Source organism: Oncorhynchus clarkii, chromosome 9, assembly GCF_045791955.1.
Source record: "Oncorhynchus clarkii lewisi isolate Uvic-CL-2024 chromosome 9, UVic_Ocla_1.0, whole genome shotgun sequence".
In the NCBI taxonomy this organism is placed as follows: Eukaryota; Metazoa; Chordata; class Actinopteri; order Salmoniformes; family Salmonidae; genus Oncorhynchus; species Oncorhynchus clarkii.
The window spans coordinates 5,054,762-5,068,801 of NC_092155.1; the positions used below are offsets into that span (position 1 = coordinate 5,054,762).

At 46.8% G+C, this 14,040-nt stretch overlaps 2 protein-coding genes across 3 annotated transcripts in view; both read right to left on the reverse strand.

Moving 5' to 3' along the window:
- Positions 1 to 14,040, reverse strand: part of LOC139415792 (galactose-specific lectin nattectin-like) — a 1,187,935-nt gene that overhangs the window by 751,898 nt on the left and 421,997 nt on the right. The gene's annotated exons all lie outside the window — the stretch shown is intronic.
- The window catches only part of LOC139417061 (protein phosphatase methylesterase 1-like), a 45,276-nt gene that overhangs the window by 24,073 nt on the left and 7,163 nt on the right, over positions 1 to 14,040 (reverse strand). The window contains exons 2-8 of the mRNA XM_071166310.1: positions 11,667 to 11,835; positions 9,108 to 9,165; positions 8,883 to 8,934; positions 7,709 to 7,863; positions 6,928 to 7,018; positions 6,232 to 6,297; positions 2,704 to 2,857 (exon numbers count right to left, since the gene is read on the reverse strand). Of these exons, the coding sequence (XP_071022411.1) occupies positions 2,704 to 2,857; positions 6,232 to 6,297; positions 6,928 to 7,018; positions 7,709 to 7,863; positions 8,883 to 8,934; positions 9,108 to 9,165; positions 11,667 to 11,835 (745 nt within the window). The remainder of the gene's footprint in view (positions 1 to 2,703; positions 2,858 to 6,231; positions 6,298 to 6,927; positions 7,019 to 7,708; positions 7,864 to 8,882; positions 8,935 to 9,107; positions 9,166 to 11,666; positions 11,836 to 14,040) is intronic.

Sequence of the window (14,040 nt, forward strand, 5' to 3'; positions counted from 1 at the left end):
AAGAGAAATGAAAACAGACTTGTTGTTTAACTATTAAACTCAAGAGAAATGAAAACAGACTTGTTGTTTAACTATTAAACTCAAGAGAAATGAAAACAGACTTGTTGTTTTACTATTAAACTCAAGAGAAATGAAAACAGACTTGTTGTTTTACTATTAAACTCAAGAGAAATGAAAACAGACTTGTTGTTTTACTATTAAACTCAAGAGAAATGAAAACAGACTTGTTGTTTTACTATTAAACTCAAGAGAAATGAAAACAGACTTGTTGTTTTACTATTAAACTCAAGAGAAATGAAAACAGACTTGTTGTTTTACTATTAAACTCAAGAGAAATGAAAACAGACTTGTTGTTTTACTATTAAACTCAAGAGAAATGAAAACAGACTTGTTGTTTTACTATTAAACTCAAGAGAAGCTTTTGTTTTAAATTCGTAAAACAGCTTGTGTTTCTTAACCAGTCAAAGGGTAGCTAACAAGAAGGTTGGTGGTGATTGGTTAGCTAAGCTGAAGCAAGAGAGTCGCCTGCGTAAATCTGTATAATCGGAGGCGGAGCCAGAGCTTGTCTGCCCACACATCACTTGCTCCTCTGCAGCTCACCAGCTGATGTCGCCTGCGTAAATCTGTATAATCGGAGGCGGAGCCAGAGCTTGTCTGCTGCACACATCACTTGCTCCTCTGCAGCTCACCAGCTGATGTCGCCTGCGTAAATCTGTATAATCGGAGGCGGAGCCAGAGCTTGTCTGCCCACACATCACTTGCTCCTCTGCAGCTCACCAGCTGATGTCGCCTGCGTGAATCTGTATAATCGGAGGCGGAGCCAGAGCTTGTCTGCCCACACATCACTTGCTCCTCTGCAGCTCACCAGCTGATGTCGCCTGCGTAAATCTGTATAATCGGAGGCGGAGCCAGAGCTTGTCTGCCCACACATCACTTGCTCCTCTGCAGCTCACCAGCTGATGTCGCCTGCGTGATCTGTATAATCGGAGGCGGAGCCAGAGCTTGTCTGCCCACACATCACTTGCTCCTCTGCAGCTCACCAGCTGATGTCGCCTGCGTGATCTGTATAATCGGAGGCGGAGCCAGAGCTTGTCTGCCAACACATCACTTGCTCCTCTGCAGCTCACCAGCTGATGTCGCCTGCGTAAATCTGTATAATCGGAGGCGGAGCCAGAGCTTGTCTGCCCACACATCACTTGCTCCTCTGCAGCTCACCAGCTGATGTCGCCTGCGTAAATCTGTATAATCGGAGGCGGAGCCAGAGCTTGTCTGCCCACACATCACTTGCTCCTCTGCAGCTCACCAGCTGATGTCGCCTGCGTAAATCTGTATAATCGGAGGCGGAGCCAGAGCTTGTCTGCCCACACATCACTTGCTCCTCTGCAGCTCACCAGCTGATGTCGCCTGCGTGATCTGTATAATCGGAGGCGGAGCCAGAGCTTGTCTGCCCACACATCACTTGCTCCTCTGCAGCTCACCAGCTGATGTCGCCTGCGTGATCTGTATAATCGGAGGCGGAGCCAGAGCTTGTCTGCCCACACATCACTTGCTCCTCTGCAGCTCACCAGCTGATGTCGCCTGCGTGATCTGTATAATCGGAGGCGGAGCCAGAGCTTGTCTGCCCACACATCACTTGCTCCTCTGCAGCTCACCAGCTGATGTCGCCTGCGTGATCTGTATAATCGGAGGCGGAGCCAGAGCTTGTCTGCCCACACATCACTTGCTCCTCTGCAGCTCACCAGCTGATGTCGCCTGCATGATCTGTATAATCGGAGGCGGAGCCAGAGCTTGTCTGCCCACACATCACTTGCTCCTCTGCAGCTCACCAGCTGATGTCGCCTGCGTGATCTGTATAATCGGAGGCGGAGCCAGAGCTTGTCTGCCCACACATCACTTGCTCCTCTGCAGCTCACCAGCTGATGTCGCCTGCGTGATCTGTATAATCGGAGGCGGAGCCAGAGCTTGTCTGCCCACACATCACTTGCTCCTCTGCAGCTCACCAGCTGATGTCGCCTGCGTGATCTGTATAATCGGAGGCGGAGCCAGAGCTTGTCTGTCCACACATCACTTGCTCCTCTGCAGCTCACCAGCTGATGTCGCCTGCGTGATCTGTATAATCGGAGGCGGAGCCAGAGCTTGTCTGCCCACACATCACTTGCTCCTCTGCAGCTCACCAGCTGATGTCGCCTGCGTGATCTGTATAATCGGAGGCGGAGCCAGAGCTTGTCTGCCCACACATCACTTGCTCCTCTGCAGCTCACCAGCTGATGTCGCCTGCGTAAATCTGTATAATCGGAGGCGGAGCCAGAGCTTGTCTGCCCACACATCACTTGCTCCTCTGCAGCTCACCAGCTGATGTCGGCTGTGTGTCGGCTGTGTGCCGGGTGTGGTGCAGTTCTTCCCACTGCTCAGCTCATCTACGCTGCTAGTATTAATTGTGTTTATCATGATGTGAAATGTTCTCAATATCTCCAAAAACTATTGTCCAGTCCACATAGGAGTCATATTTTAGTCACAGAGATAATATTGTCTCGTTTTAGTCAACATTTAAATGTTTTTCATTTAGCTATAGTTTTTTTTCTGGATCTATTCAGCAAGTTATTTTGTGTGTGTGTGTGTGTGTGTGTGTGTGTGTGTGTGTGTGTGTGTGTGTGTGTGTGTGTGTGTGTGTGTGAGTGTAAGTAAAGGACTTTGGTTTCTTACCTCGGGTTCCGGGATGCTCACCTCTGATGTACCGTCTGGCTTGTCGCTAACGTAGCTCGGGTCAACGCAGATCTCTTCGTTGCCCTCGACGACTACGTCACTAACAGGGACGGCCTGCTCAGGCGATTCAACAACATCCTCCACCTCTACATGCCTACAGAGTACAGGTGAGAAATGTTGATAAGTCTAAATTGGATCCTTGGGATGTCCAACTCTGATGTCACCCCATTGAAGTTGACATTTTAATGGTTAAAGTGGAACTCCAGTCTCTGTTTAACACCTGATTTACTGAACACACACATCTCAATAGGTGGTCCAGGTAAGTCATGATGCAGATCACAGATTCCCTATGTGAAGTTTGCAGTTGTGTATAAAAAAACAACACTATTTTTGTGGTTTTTTTTAACCGTTTAGTCTACTTTAAATCAAATCTATTTATATAGCCCTTCGTACATCAGCTGATATCTCAAAGTGCTGTACAGAAACCCAGCCTAAAACCCCCAAACAGCAAGAAATGCAGGTGTAGAAGCACGGTGGCTAGGAAAAACTCCCTAGAAAGGCCAAAACCTAGGAAGAAACCTAGAGAGGAACTAGGCTCTGAGGGGTGGCCAGTCCTCTTCTGGCTGTGCCGGGTGGAGAATATAACAGAACATGGCCAAGATATTCAAATGTTCATAAATAACCAGCAGGGTGAAGTAAATAATCACAGTGAACAGGTCAGGGTTCCAGCATGGTGAAGTAAATAATCACAGTGAACAGGTCAGGGTTCCAGCATGGTGAAGTAAATAATCACAGTGAACAGGTCAGGGTTCCAGCAGGGTGAAGTAAATAATCACAGTGAACAGGTCAGGGTTCCAGCATGGTGAAGTAAATAATCACAGTGAACAGGTCAGGGTTCCAGCATGGTGAAGTAAATAATCACAGTGAACAGGTCAGGGTTCCAGCATGGTGAAGTAAATAATCACAGTGAACAGGTCAGGGTTCCAGCATGGTGAAGTAAATAATCACAGTGAACAGGTCAGGGTTCCAGCATGGTGAAGTAAATAATCACAGTGAACAGGTCAGGGTTCCAGCATGGTGAAGTAAATAATCACAGTGAACAGGTCAGGGTTCCAGCATGGTGAAGTAAATAATCACAGTTCCATAGCTGCAGGCGGAACATTTATTGTATTTATACTTGAGTATCGCTTTTCAACAGTAAAAGTTCCAAAATCGCCAGAGGACGTCTTTAAGGTTCGGTTTTGGGTCATCTTCTTCCCAGACACTTCTGCCCAAATGCGTGAAGAGTCAAACTTGGCCTTCATTGGCGCAGCGCTGTAATGCAGCGCCAGCTGTGCCACCAGAGACTCTGGGTTCGTGCCCAGGCTCTGTCGTAACCGGCCGCGACCGGGAGGTCCGTGGGGCGACGCACAATTGGCCTAGCGTCGTCCGGGTTAGGGAGGGTTTGGCCGGTAGGGATGTCCTTGTCTCATCGCGCACCAGCGACTCCTGTGGCGGGCCGTGCGCAGTGCGCGCTAACCAAGGTTGCCAGGTGCACGGTGTAGCCTCCGACACATTGGTGCGGTTGGCTTCCGGGTTGGATGGCGCTGTGTTAAGAAGCAGTGCGGCTTGGTTGGGTTGTGTATCGGAGGACGCATGACTTTCAACCTTTGTCTCTCCCGAGCCCGTACGGGAGTTGTAGCGATGAGACAAGATAGTAGCTACTAAAAAACAATTGGATACCACCAAATTGGGGAGAAAAAGGGCTAAAATTTAAAAAATAAAAAAAATTGTAGACATTGGCTTAATCTACCAACCGTTATAAAATGGTGTGTTCGGATACTGGATGTTGATTGGTTAATAGCAGGGAGTTATAGCACTACAATCTCTGTATTCCCCCCGGGGTAATTCCAGTTCACAGTTGCATTAGATGTATCAATGCACATCCACTAGCCCACAGCCCAGCCAGTCAATTTATAAACTTCATCTCCCATGTAAAAAACGTTATTAAAGACATTATTTCCTCAAGCTACTAGGCTAGCATTCGGTTTGCGACAGTTGGGGTTTGTCTAAACCTTGCTGTGTTTCTTTCTCCACTGCCACCACCATGCTTCACTATAGGGATGGTGCCAGGCTTCCTCCAGATGTGAGGCTTGGCATTCAGGCCAAAGAATTCAATCTTGGGTTCATCAGACCAGAGAATCTTGTTTCTGATGGCCTGAGAGTCCTTTAGGTGCCTTTTGGCAAACTCAAAGCAGGCTGTGATGTTCCTTATACTGAGTGGCTTCTGTCTGGCCACTCTACTATACAGACCTGATTGGTGGAGTACTGCAGAGGTGGAAGGTTCTCCCATCTCCACAGAGGAACTCTGGAGCTCTGTCAGAGTGACCATCGGGTTCTTGGTCACCTCTCTGATCAAGGCCCTTCTCCCCCAATTGCTCAGTTTGGCCGGGTCGGCCAGCTCTATGAAGAATCTCGGTTGTTCCAAACTTCTTCCATTGAAGACTGATGGAGGCCACTGTGTTCTTAGGGACCTTCAATGCTGCAGAAATGTTTTGGTACCCTTCCCCAGATCTGTGCCTCATCACAGTCCTCTCTCGGAGCTCTACGGATAATTCCTTCGACCTCATGGCTTGGTTTTTGCTCTGACATGCACTGTCAACTGTGGGACTTTATATAGACAGGTGTTTGCCTTTCCAAATCATGTCCAATCAATTGAATTTACCACAGGTGGACTCCAATCAAGTTGTAGAAACATCTCAAGGATGATCAATGGAAACAGGATGCACCTGAGCTCAATTTCAAAATTCTAATAGCAAATGGTCTAAAGACTTATGTAAATAAGGTATTTCTGTTTCTTATTTTTAACACATTTGCTCCCCCAAAAAATTATGAAACCTGTTTTCGCTTTGTCATTATGGGATATTGTGTGTAGATTGATGAGGGGAAAAGTAATTTAATCCATTTTAGAATAAGGCTGTAACGTAACAAAATGTGGGAAAAGTCCAGAGTCGAGGGTAGAAGTGTTTTAGGGATGTCCAGGATAGGACTAACTGAGTTTATATTGAATATGTTATTTCGTATACTATAATATACAGTATATATATATATATAGGGTAGAAGTTATGTTTTAGGGATGTCCAGGATTTTCCACCATCATTTGCAAATAAATTCGTTAAAAATCCTACAATGTGATTTCAGGATTTTTTTTCTCATTTTGCCTGTCATCGTTGAAATGTACCTATGATGAAAATTACAGGCCTCTCTCATCTTTTTAAGTGGGAGAACTTGCACAATTGGTGGCTGACTAAATACTTTTTTTGGCCCCACTGTATATATATATACAACCAGCAACGACGAGAAGGGTTTACTTCAAAGCGGTATCAATAAATTAGCCAGCTAACATTGATAAACAGATTTTCTGGTTCGTTAGGAAAGATAGATCAATTAAGATATGTGTTCGGGGTCTATCAGATTCTGTAAAGTTATTTCATAATATTCCCCAGTATTCCCCTCTGGTTCCAGTAGAGTAGGATTAGCATGGTTTACCTCTTGATCTGTCCCACCATGGATACTCGTGCTGATTCCCGGTTCCTGATCTGACCGCTCTTAACACTGAAGGAGAGAGCATGAGCACACACACACACACACACACACACACACACACACACCACACACACCACACACACCACACACACACACACACACACACACACACACACACACACACACACACACACACACACACACACACACACACACACACACAGAGAGAGAGAACAGGGACAGTTGAGAAAGAGCACTACCAACACTGTGAAACACTGAAACGTAGCATAGCATAGCACTCTATGGAACAGCACTACCAATGCTGTGAAACACTAAAACGTAGCATAGCACTCTATGGAACAGCACTACCAACACTGTGAAACACTCAAACGTAGCATAGCATAGCACTCTATGGAACAGCACTACCAACACTGTGAAACACCGAAACGTAGCATAGCATAGCATAGCACTATATGGAACAGCACTACCAATACTGTGAAACACCGAAACGTAGCATAGCATAGCACTCTATGGAACAGCACTAGCAACACTGTGAAACACTGAAACGTAGCATAGCATAGCACTCTATGGAACAGACCGCTAATAATAATAATAACAACAATACATGATATTTCTATAGACTGTCTATGAAACACTACCTAACATATAAGGAGTGGTGTGTTGCTGAACGCTCCTCACCTCCACTCTATGGCATGGGCAATAGACTCAAAAGACCTGGGTCGTCCTTTCAGGAAGTTCTGCATGCTGTGTAGCATCTCCATGGCACTGCCTAGAGAGAGAGAGACCCCACAGAGCCCCAGGACAGCAACACAATTAGACCAAATCATGAGAAAACAAAAAGATCATTTACTTGACACATTGGAAAGAATTTACAAACAAACAGAGCAAACTAAGATGCTACTTGGCCCTAAAAAGAGAGTACACAGCGGCAGAATACCTGACCACTGTGACTGACCCAAACTTATGGAAAGCTTTGACTATGTACAGTCTCAATGAGCATAGCCTTGCTATTAAGAGAGGCCACCGTAGGCAGATCTGGCTCTCAAGAGAAGACAAGCTATGTGTACACTGCCCACAAAATGAGATGGAAACTGAGCTGCACTTCCTAACCTGTCAAATGTATGATCATATTAGAGACACATATTTCCCTCAGATTACACAGATCCCACAAAGATTTTGAAGTGTAGTGGGGAGGAGCCTGCTGCAAACGGTATGGACTGGGCCCTACCTTCCACCACGTCTATCACCACCAATCCTACAGTAGTGGGGAGGGGCCTGCTGCTAACGGTATGGACTGGGCCCTACCTTCCACCACGTCTATCACCACCAATCCTACAGTAGTGGGGAGGAGCCTGCTGCTAACGGTATGGACTGGGCCCTACCTTCCACCACGTCTATCACCACCAATCCTACAGTAGTGGGGAGGAGCTTGCTGCTAACGGTATGGACTGGGCCCTACCTTCCACCACGTCTATCACCACCAATCCTACAGTAGTGGGGAGGAGCATGCTGGAGGCGGTGTGGACAGCGATGGCCCCGCCCATACTGTGACCAACCAGGACGATGGGGGGAGGGGCCTCTCCGTAGCACGCTCTTACCACATTGGCCACATCCCTAGGAGTGGCGGGACAAGAGGGACAGGTGAGAGGTAGAGGGACAGGTGCTGTACAGGTGAGAAATAGAGGGACAGGTGCTGTGCAGGTGAGAGATAGAGGGACAGGTGATGTACAGGTGAGAGATAGAGGGACAGGTGAGAGGTAGAGGGACAGGTGAGAGGTAGAAGGACAGGTGAGAGGTAGGGGGACAGGTGAGAGGTAGAGGGACAGGTGGGAGGTAGAGGGACAGGTGAGAGGTAGAGGGACAGGTGGGGTACAGGTGAGAGGTAGAGGGACAGGTGAGAGGTAGAGGGACAGGTAAGAGGTAGAGGGACATGGGAAAAGGTAGAGGGACAGGTAAAAGGTAGAGGGACAGGTGAGAGGTAGAGGGACAGGTGAGAGGTAGAGGGACAGGTGGGGTACAGGTGAGAGGTAGAGGGACAGGTGAGAGGTAGAGGAGGGACAGGTGAGAGGTAGAGGGACAGGCGAGAGGTAGAGGGACAGGTGAGAGGTAGAAGGACAGGTGAGAGGTAGAGGGACAGGTGGGGTACAGGTGAGAGGTAGAGGGACAGGGGAAAAGGTAGAGGGACAGGTGAAAGGTAGAGGGACAGGTGAGAGGTAGAGGGACAGGTGAGAGGTAGAGGGACAGGAGAGGTAGAGGGACAGGTAAGAGGTACAGGTGAGAGGTAGAGGGACAGGTGAGAGGTAGAGGGACAGGTGAGAGGTAGAGGGACAGGTGAAAGGTAGAGGGACAGGTGAGAGGTAGAGGGACAGGTGAGAGGTAGAGGGACAGGTGAGAGGTAGAGGGACAGGTGAGAGGTAGAGGGAAAGGTGATGTACAGGTGAGAGGTAGAGGGACAGGTGAGAGGTAGAGGGACAGGTGAGAGGTAGAGGGAAAGGTGATGTACAGGTGAGAGGTAGAGGGACAGGTGAGAGGTAGAGGGACAGGTGAGAGGGAGAGGGAAAGGTGATGTACAGGTGAGAGGTAGAGGGACAGGAAGTTATTTCCTCATGTTTTACAGGTGTGTATCTTCTTACCTGGACATGGTCTGTGTGGAGAGGTCGTCTGACTGACGTACCTGGGTGGAACCTGGAGAGAAGGAGAGGTGAACACATTCTGTAAACATTGGGTTTTGATGTCTTTATGATGTGACTATATTAAACACTATGGACGGATCCAAAATGGCACCCTTATTGTCATGACTAGTTCACTACAATCAAAGAGAGTGGCATTCTGAGATGACCTTTGCTCTCTGAACTCACCGTGACCCCTGAGGTCCATGGCCAGCACCCTGCAGGTCACCCTACTGGCTATGGCTGTCTGGAGATCGAGGAGACGGAGCGACAGATAAACAAGAAAAATGGGTATTATAACAGGAATGGAAATCTCAAATGCTGGTCAGGAGAGGAGCCCAGAGTATATAGATGATGACCGTATTGACAGTTTACATAGAAACAAAAGAAAACAGACGTTTTTAGAGTAATGGTTTAGTTTAGAGTAATGGTTTAGAGTAATAGTTTAGTTTAGAGTAATGGTTTAGAGTAATGGATTAGTTTAGAGTAATGGATTAGTTTAGAGTAATGGTTTAGAGTAATGGTTTAGTTTAGAGTAATGGTTTAGAGTAATGGATTAGTTTAGAGTAATGGTTTAGAATAATGGATTAGTTTAGAGTAATGGATTAGAGTAATGGTTTAGTTTAGAGTAATGGTTTAGAGTAATGGTTTAAATTAATGGTTTAGTTTAGAGTAATGGTTTAGAGTAATGGATTAGTTTAGAGTAATGGTTTAGAGTAATGGTTTAGTTTAGAGTAATGGTTTAGAGTAATGGTTTAGAGTAATGGTTTAGTTTAGAGCAATGGTTTAGTTTAGAGTAATGGATTAGTTTAGAGTAATGGTTTAGAGCAATGGTTTAGAGTAATGGTGTAGTTTAGAGTAATGGTTTAGTTTAGAGTAATGGTTTAGTTTAGAGTAATGGATTAGTTTAGAGTAATGGTTTAGAGTAATGGTTTAGAGTAATGGTTTAGAGTAATGGTTTAGAGTAATGGTTCAGTTTAAAGCAATAGTTTAGTTTAGAGTAATGGTTTAGAGTAATGGTTTAGAGTAATGGTTTAGAGTAATGGTTCAGTTTAAAGTAATAGTTTAGTTTAGAGTAATGGTTTAGAGTAATGGTTTAGAGTAATGGTTCAGTTTAGAGTAATGGTTTAGAGTAATGGTTTAGAGTAATGGTTTAGAGTAATGGTTTAGAGTAATGGTTTAGAGTAATGGTTTAGTTTAGAGTAATGGTTTAGTTTAGAGTAATGGTTTAGTTTAGAGTAATGGTTTAGAGTAATGGATTAGAGTAATGGTTTAGTTTAGAGTAATGGTTTAGTTTAGAGTAATGGTTTAGAGAAATGGTTTAGTTTAGAGTAATGGTTTAGAGTAATGGTTCAGTTTAGAGTATTGGTATAGAGTAATGGTTTAGTTTAGAGTAATGGTTTAGAGTAATGGTTTAGTTTAGAGTAATGGTTTAGAGTAATGGTTCAGTTTAGAGTAATGGTTTAGAGTAATGGTTCAGTTTAGAGTAATGGTTCAGAGTAATAGTTTAGTTTAGAGTAATTGTTTAGTTTAGAGTAATGGTTTAGAGTAATGGTTTAGTTTAGAGTAATGGTTCAGAGTAATGGTTCAGAGTAATGGTTTAGAGTAATGGTTTAGTTTAGAGTAATGGTTTAGAGTAATGGTTTAGAGTAATGGTTTAGTTTAGAGTAATGGTTTAGAGTAATGGTTCAGTTTAGAGTAATGGTTCAGTTTAGAGTAATGGTTTAGAGTAATGGTTCAGTTTAGAGTAATGGTTTAGAGTAATGGTTTAGTTTAGAGTAATGGTTTAGAGTAATGGTTTAGTTTAGAGTAATGGTTCAGAGTAATGGTTCAGTTTAAAGTAATAGTTTAGTTTAGAGTAATGGTTCAGTTTAGAGTAATGGTTTAGAGTAATGGTTTAGTTTAGAGTAATGGTTTAGTTTAGAGTAATGGTTTAGAGTAATGGTTTAGAGTAATGGTTCAGTTTAGAGTAATGGTTTAGAGTAATGGTTTAGTTTAGAGTAATGGTTTAGAGTAATGGTTTAGTTTAGAGTAAATGTTCAGAGTAATGGTTCAGAGTAATGGTTTAGAGTAATGGTTCAGAGTAATGGTTCAGAGTAATGGTTTAGTTTAGAGTAATTGTTTAGAGTAATGGTTTAGAGTAATGGTTCAGTTTAGAGTAATGGTTTAGAGTAATGGTTTAGTTTAGAGTAATGGTTCAGTTTAGAGTAATGGTTTAGTTTAGAGTAATGGTTTAGAGTAATGGTTTAGTTTAGAGTAATGGTTCAGAGTAATGGTTTAGAGTAATGGTTTAGTTTAGAGTAATGGTTCAGAGTAATGGTTCAGTTTAAAGTAATAGTTTAGTTTAGAGTAATGGTTCAGTTTAGAGTAATAGTTTAGTTTAGAGTAATGGTTCAGTTTAGAGTAATGGTTTAGAGTAATGGTTTAGTTTAGAGTAATGGTTTAGAGTAATGGTTTAGTTTAGAGTAATGGTTTAGAGTAATGGTTTAGTTTAGAGTAATGGTTCAGAGTAATGGTTCAGTTTAAAGTAATGGTTTAGAGTAATGGTTTAGTTTAGAGTAATGGTTTAGAGTAATGGTTTAGTTTAGAGTAATGGTTTAGAGTAATGGTTTAGTTTAGAGTAATGGTTCAGAGTAATGGTTCAGAGTAATGGGTCAGACAGGACTGAACTAAGGGGAACACATGTAACCGGATTGTGAACGTCGTTCACCGAGCTGTAGATTATAATTGTAAAGATAGTGGACTCACAGTAAAAACAGCCCAGGACAAGGCAGAGTGTCCTCCTCCGTGCAGCAGAACCAGTAGAGGTCCATCAGTCCCGTTCCTGTAGACCCTGAACACATCTCTGGTCTCTGACGGTCCTACTGGGATGTCCTCCGACTGGTCAAAATACTGCCTCCACGACACAGCTGAGTAACTGGTAGAGGAGAATACACAGAGTTAGTGTGGTGGTGGAGAATACACAGAGTTAGTGTGGTGGTGGTGGGGTGGGGGGGGGGGACACCGCTGAGTAACTGGTAGAGGAGAATACACAGAGTTAGTGTGGTGGTGGGGGGGGACACCGCTGAGTAACTGGTAGAGGAGAATACACAGAGTTAGTGTGGTGTTGGGGGGGGGGGACACCGCTGAGTAACTGGTAGAGGAGAATACACAGAGTTAGTGTGGTGGTGGTGGTGGGGGGGGGGGGGGGGACACCGCTGAGTAACTGGTAGAGGAGAATACACAGAGTTAGTGTGGTGGTGGTGGTGGTGGTGGTGGGGGGGGGGGGGGACACCGCTGAGTAACCGGTTAGAGGAGAATACACAGAGTTAGTGTGGTGGTGGGGGGGGGGGGGGACACCGCTGAGTAACTGGTAGAGGAGAATACACAGAGTTAGTGTGGTGGTGGTGGGGGGGGGGGGACACCGCTGAGTAACTGGTAGAGGAGAATACACAGAGTTAGTGTGGTGGTGGTGGTGGGGGGGGGGGGGGGGACACCGCTGAGTAACTGGTAGAGGAGAATACACAGAGTTAGTGTGGTGGTGGGGGGGGGGGGGACACCGCTGAGTAACTGGTAGAGGAGAATACACAGAGTTAGTGTGGTGGTGGGGGGGGGGGGGGGGACACCGCTGAGTAACTGGTAGAGGAGAATACACAGAGTTAGTGTGGTGGTGGGGGGGGGGGACACCGCTGAGTAACTGGTAGAGGAGAATACACAGAGTTAGTGTGGTGGTGGTGGGGGGGGGGGACACCGCTGAGTAACTGGTAGAGGAGAATACACAGAGTTAGTGTGGTGGTGGGGGGGGGGGGGGGGGGGACACCGCTGAGTAACTGGTAGAGGAGAATACACAGAGTTAGTGTGGTGGTGGGGGGGGGGGGACACCGCTGAGTAACTGGTAGAGGAGAATACACAGAGTTAGTGTGGTGGTGGTGGGGGGGGGGACACCGCTGAGTAACTGGTAGAGGAGAATACACAGAGTTAGTGTGGTGGGGGGGGGGGGGGGGGGGGCACCGCTGAGTAACTGGTAGAGGAGAATACACAGAGTTAGTGTGGTGGTGGTGGTGGTGGTGGTGGGGGGGGGGGGGGGGGACACCGCTGAGTAACTGGTAGAGGAGAATACACAGAGTTAGTGTGGTGGTGGGGGGGGGGGGGGACACCGCTGAGTAACTGGTAGAGGAGAATACACAGAGTTAGTGTGGGGGGGGGGGGGGGGGGGGGGGGGGGGGACACCGCTGAGTAACTGGTAGAGGAGAATACACAGAGTTAGTGTGGTGGGGGGGGGGGGGGACACCGCTGAGTAACTGGTAGAGGAGAATACACAGAGTTAGTGTGGTGGTGGGGGGGGGGTGGGGGGGGGACACCGCTGAGTAACTGGTAGAGGAGAATACACAGAGTTAGTGTGGTGGTGGGGGGGGGTGGGGGGGACACCGCTGAGTAACTGGTAGAGGAGAATACACAGAGTTAGTGTGGTGGTGGTGGTGGTGGGGGGGGGGGGGGGGGACACCGCTGAGTAACTGGTAGAGGAGAATACACAGAGTTAGTGTGGTGGGGGGGGGGGGGGGGGGGACACCGCTGAGTAACTGGTAGAGGAGAATACACAGAGTTAGTGTGGTGGTGGTGGGGGGGGGGGGACACCGCTGAGTAACTGGTAGAGGAGAATACACAGAGTTAGTGTGGTGGGGGGGGGGGGGGGGGGGGGGACACCGCTGAGTAACTGGTAGAGGAGAATACACAGAGTTAGTGTGGTGGTGGTGGTGGTGGTGGTGGGGGGGGGGGGGGGACACCGCTGAGTAACTGGTAGAGGAGAATACACAGAGTTAGTGTGGTGGTGGGGGGGGGGGGGGACACCGCTGAGTAACTGGTAGAGGAGAATACACAGAGTTAGTGTGGTGGGGGGGGGGGGGGGGGTGGGGGGGGGACACCGCTGAGTAACTGGTAGAGGAGAATACACAGAGTTAGTGTGGTGGGGGGGGGGGGGACACCGCTGAGTAACTGGTAGAGGAGAATACACAGAGTTAGTGTGGTGGTGGGGGGGGGGTGGGGGGGGGACACCGCTGAGTAACTGGTAGAGGAGAATACACAGAGTTAGTGTGGTGGTGGGGGGGGGGTGGGGGGGACACCGCTGAGTAACTGGTAGAGGAGA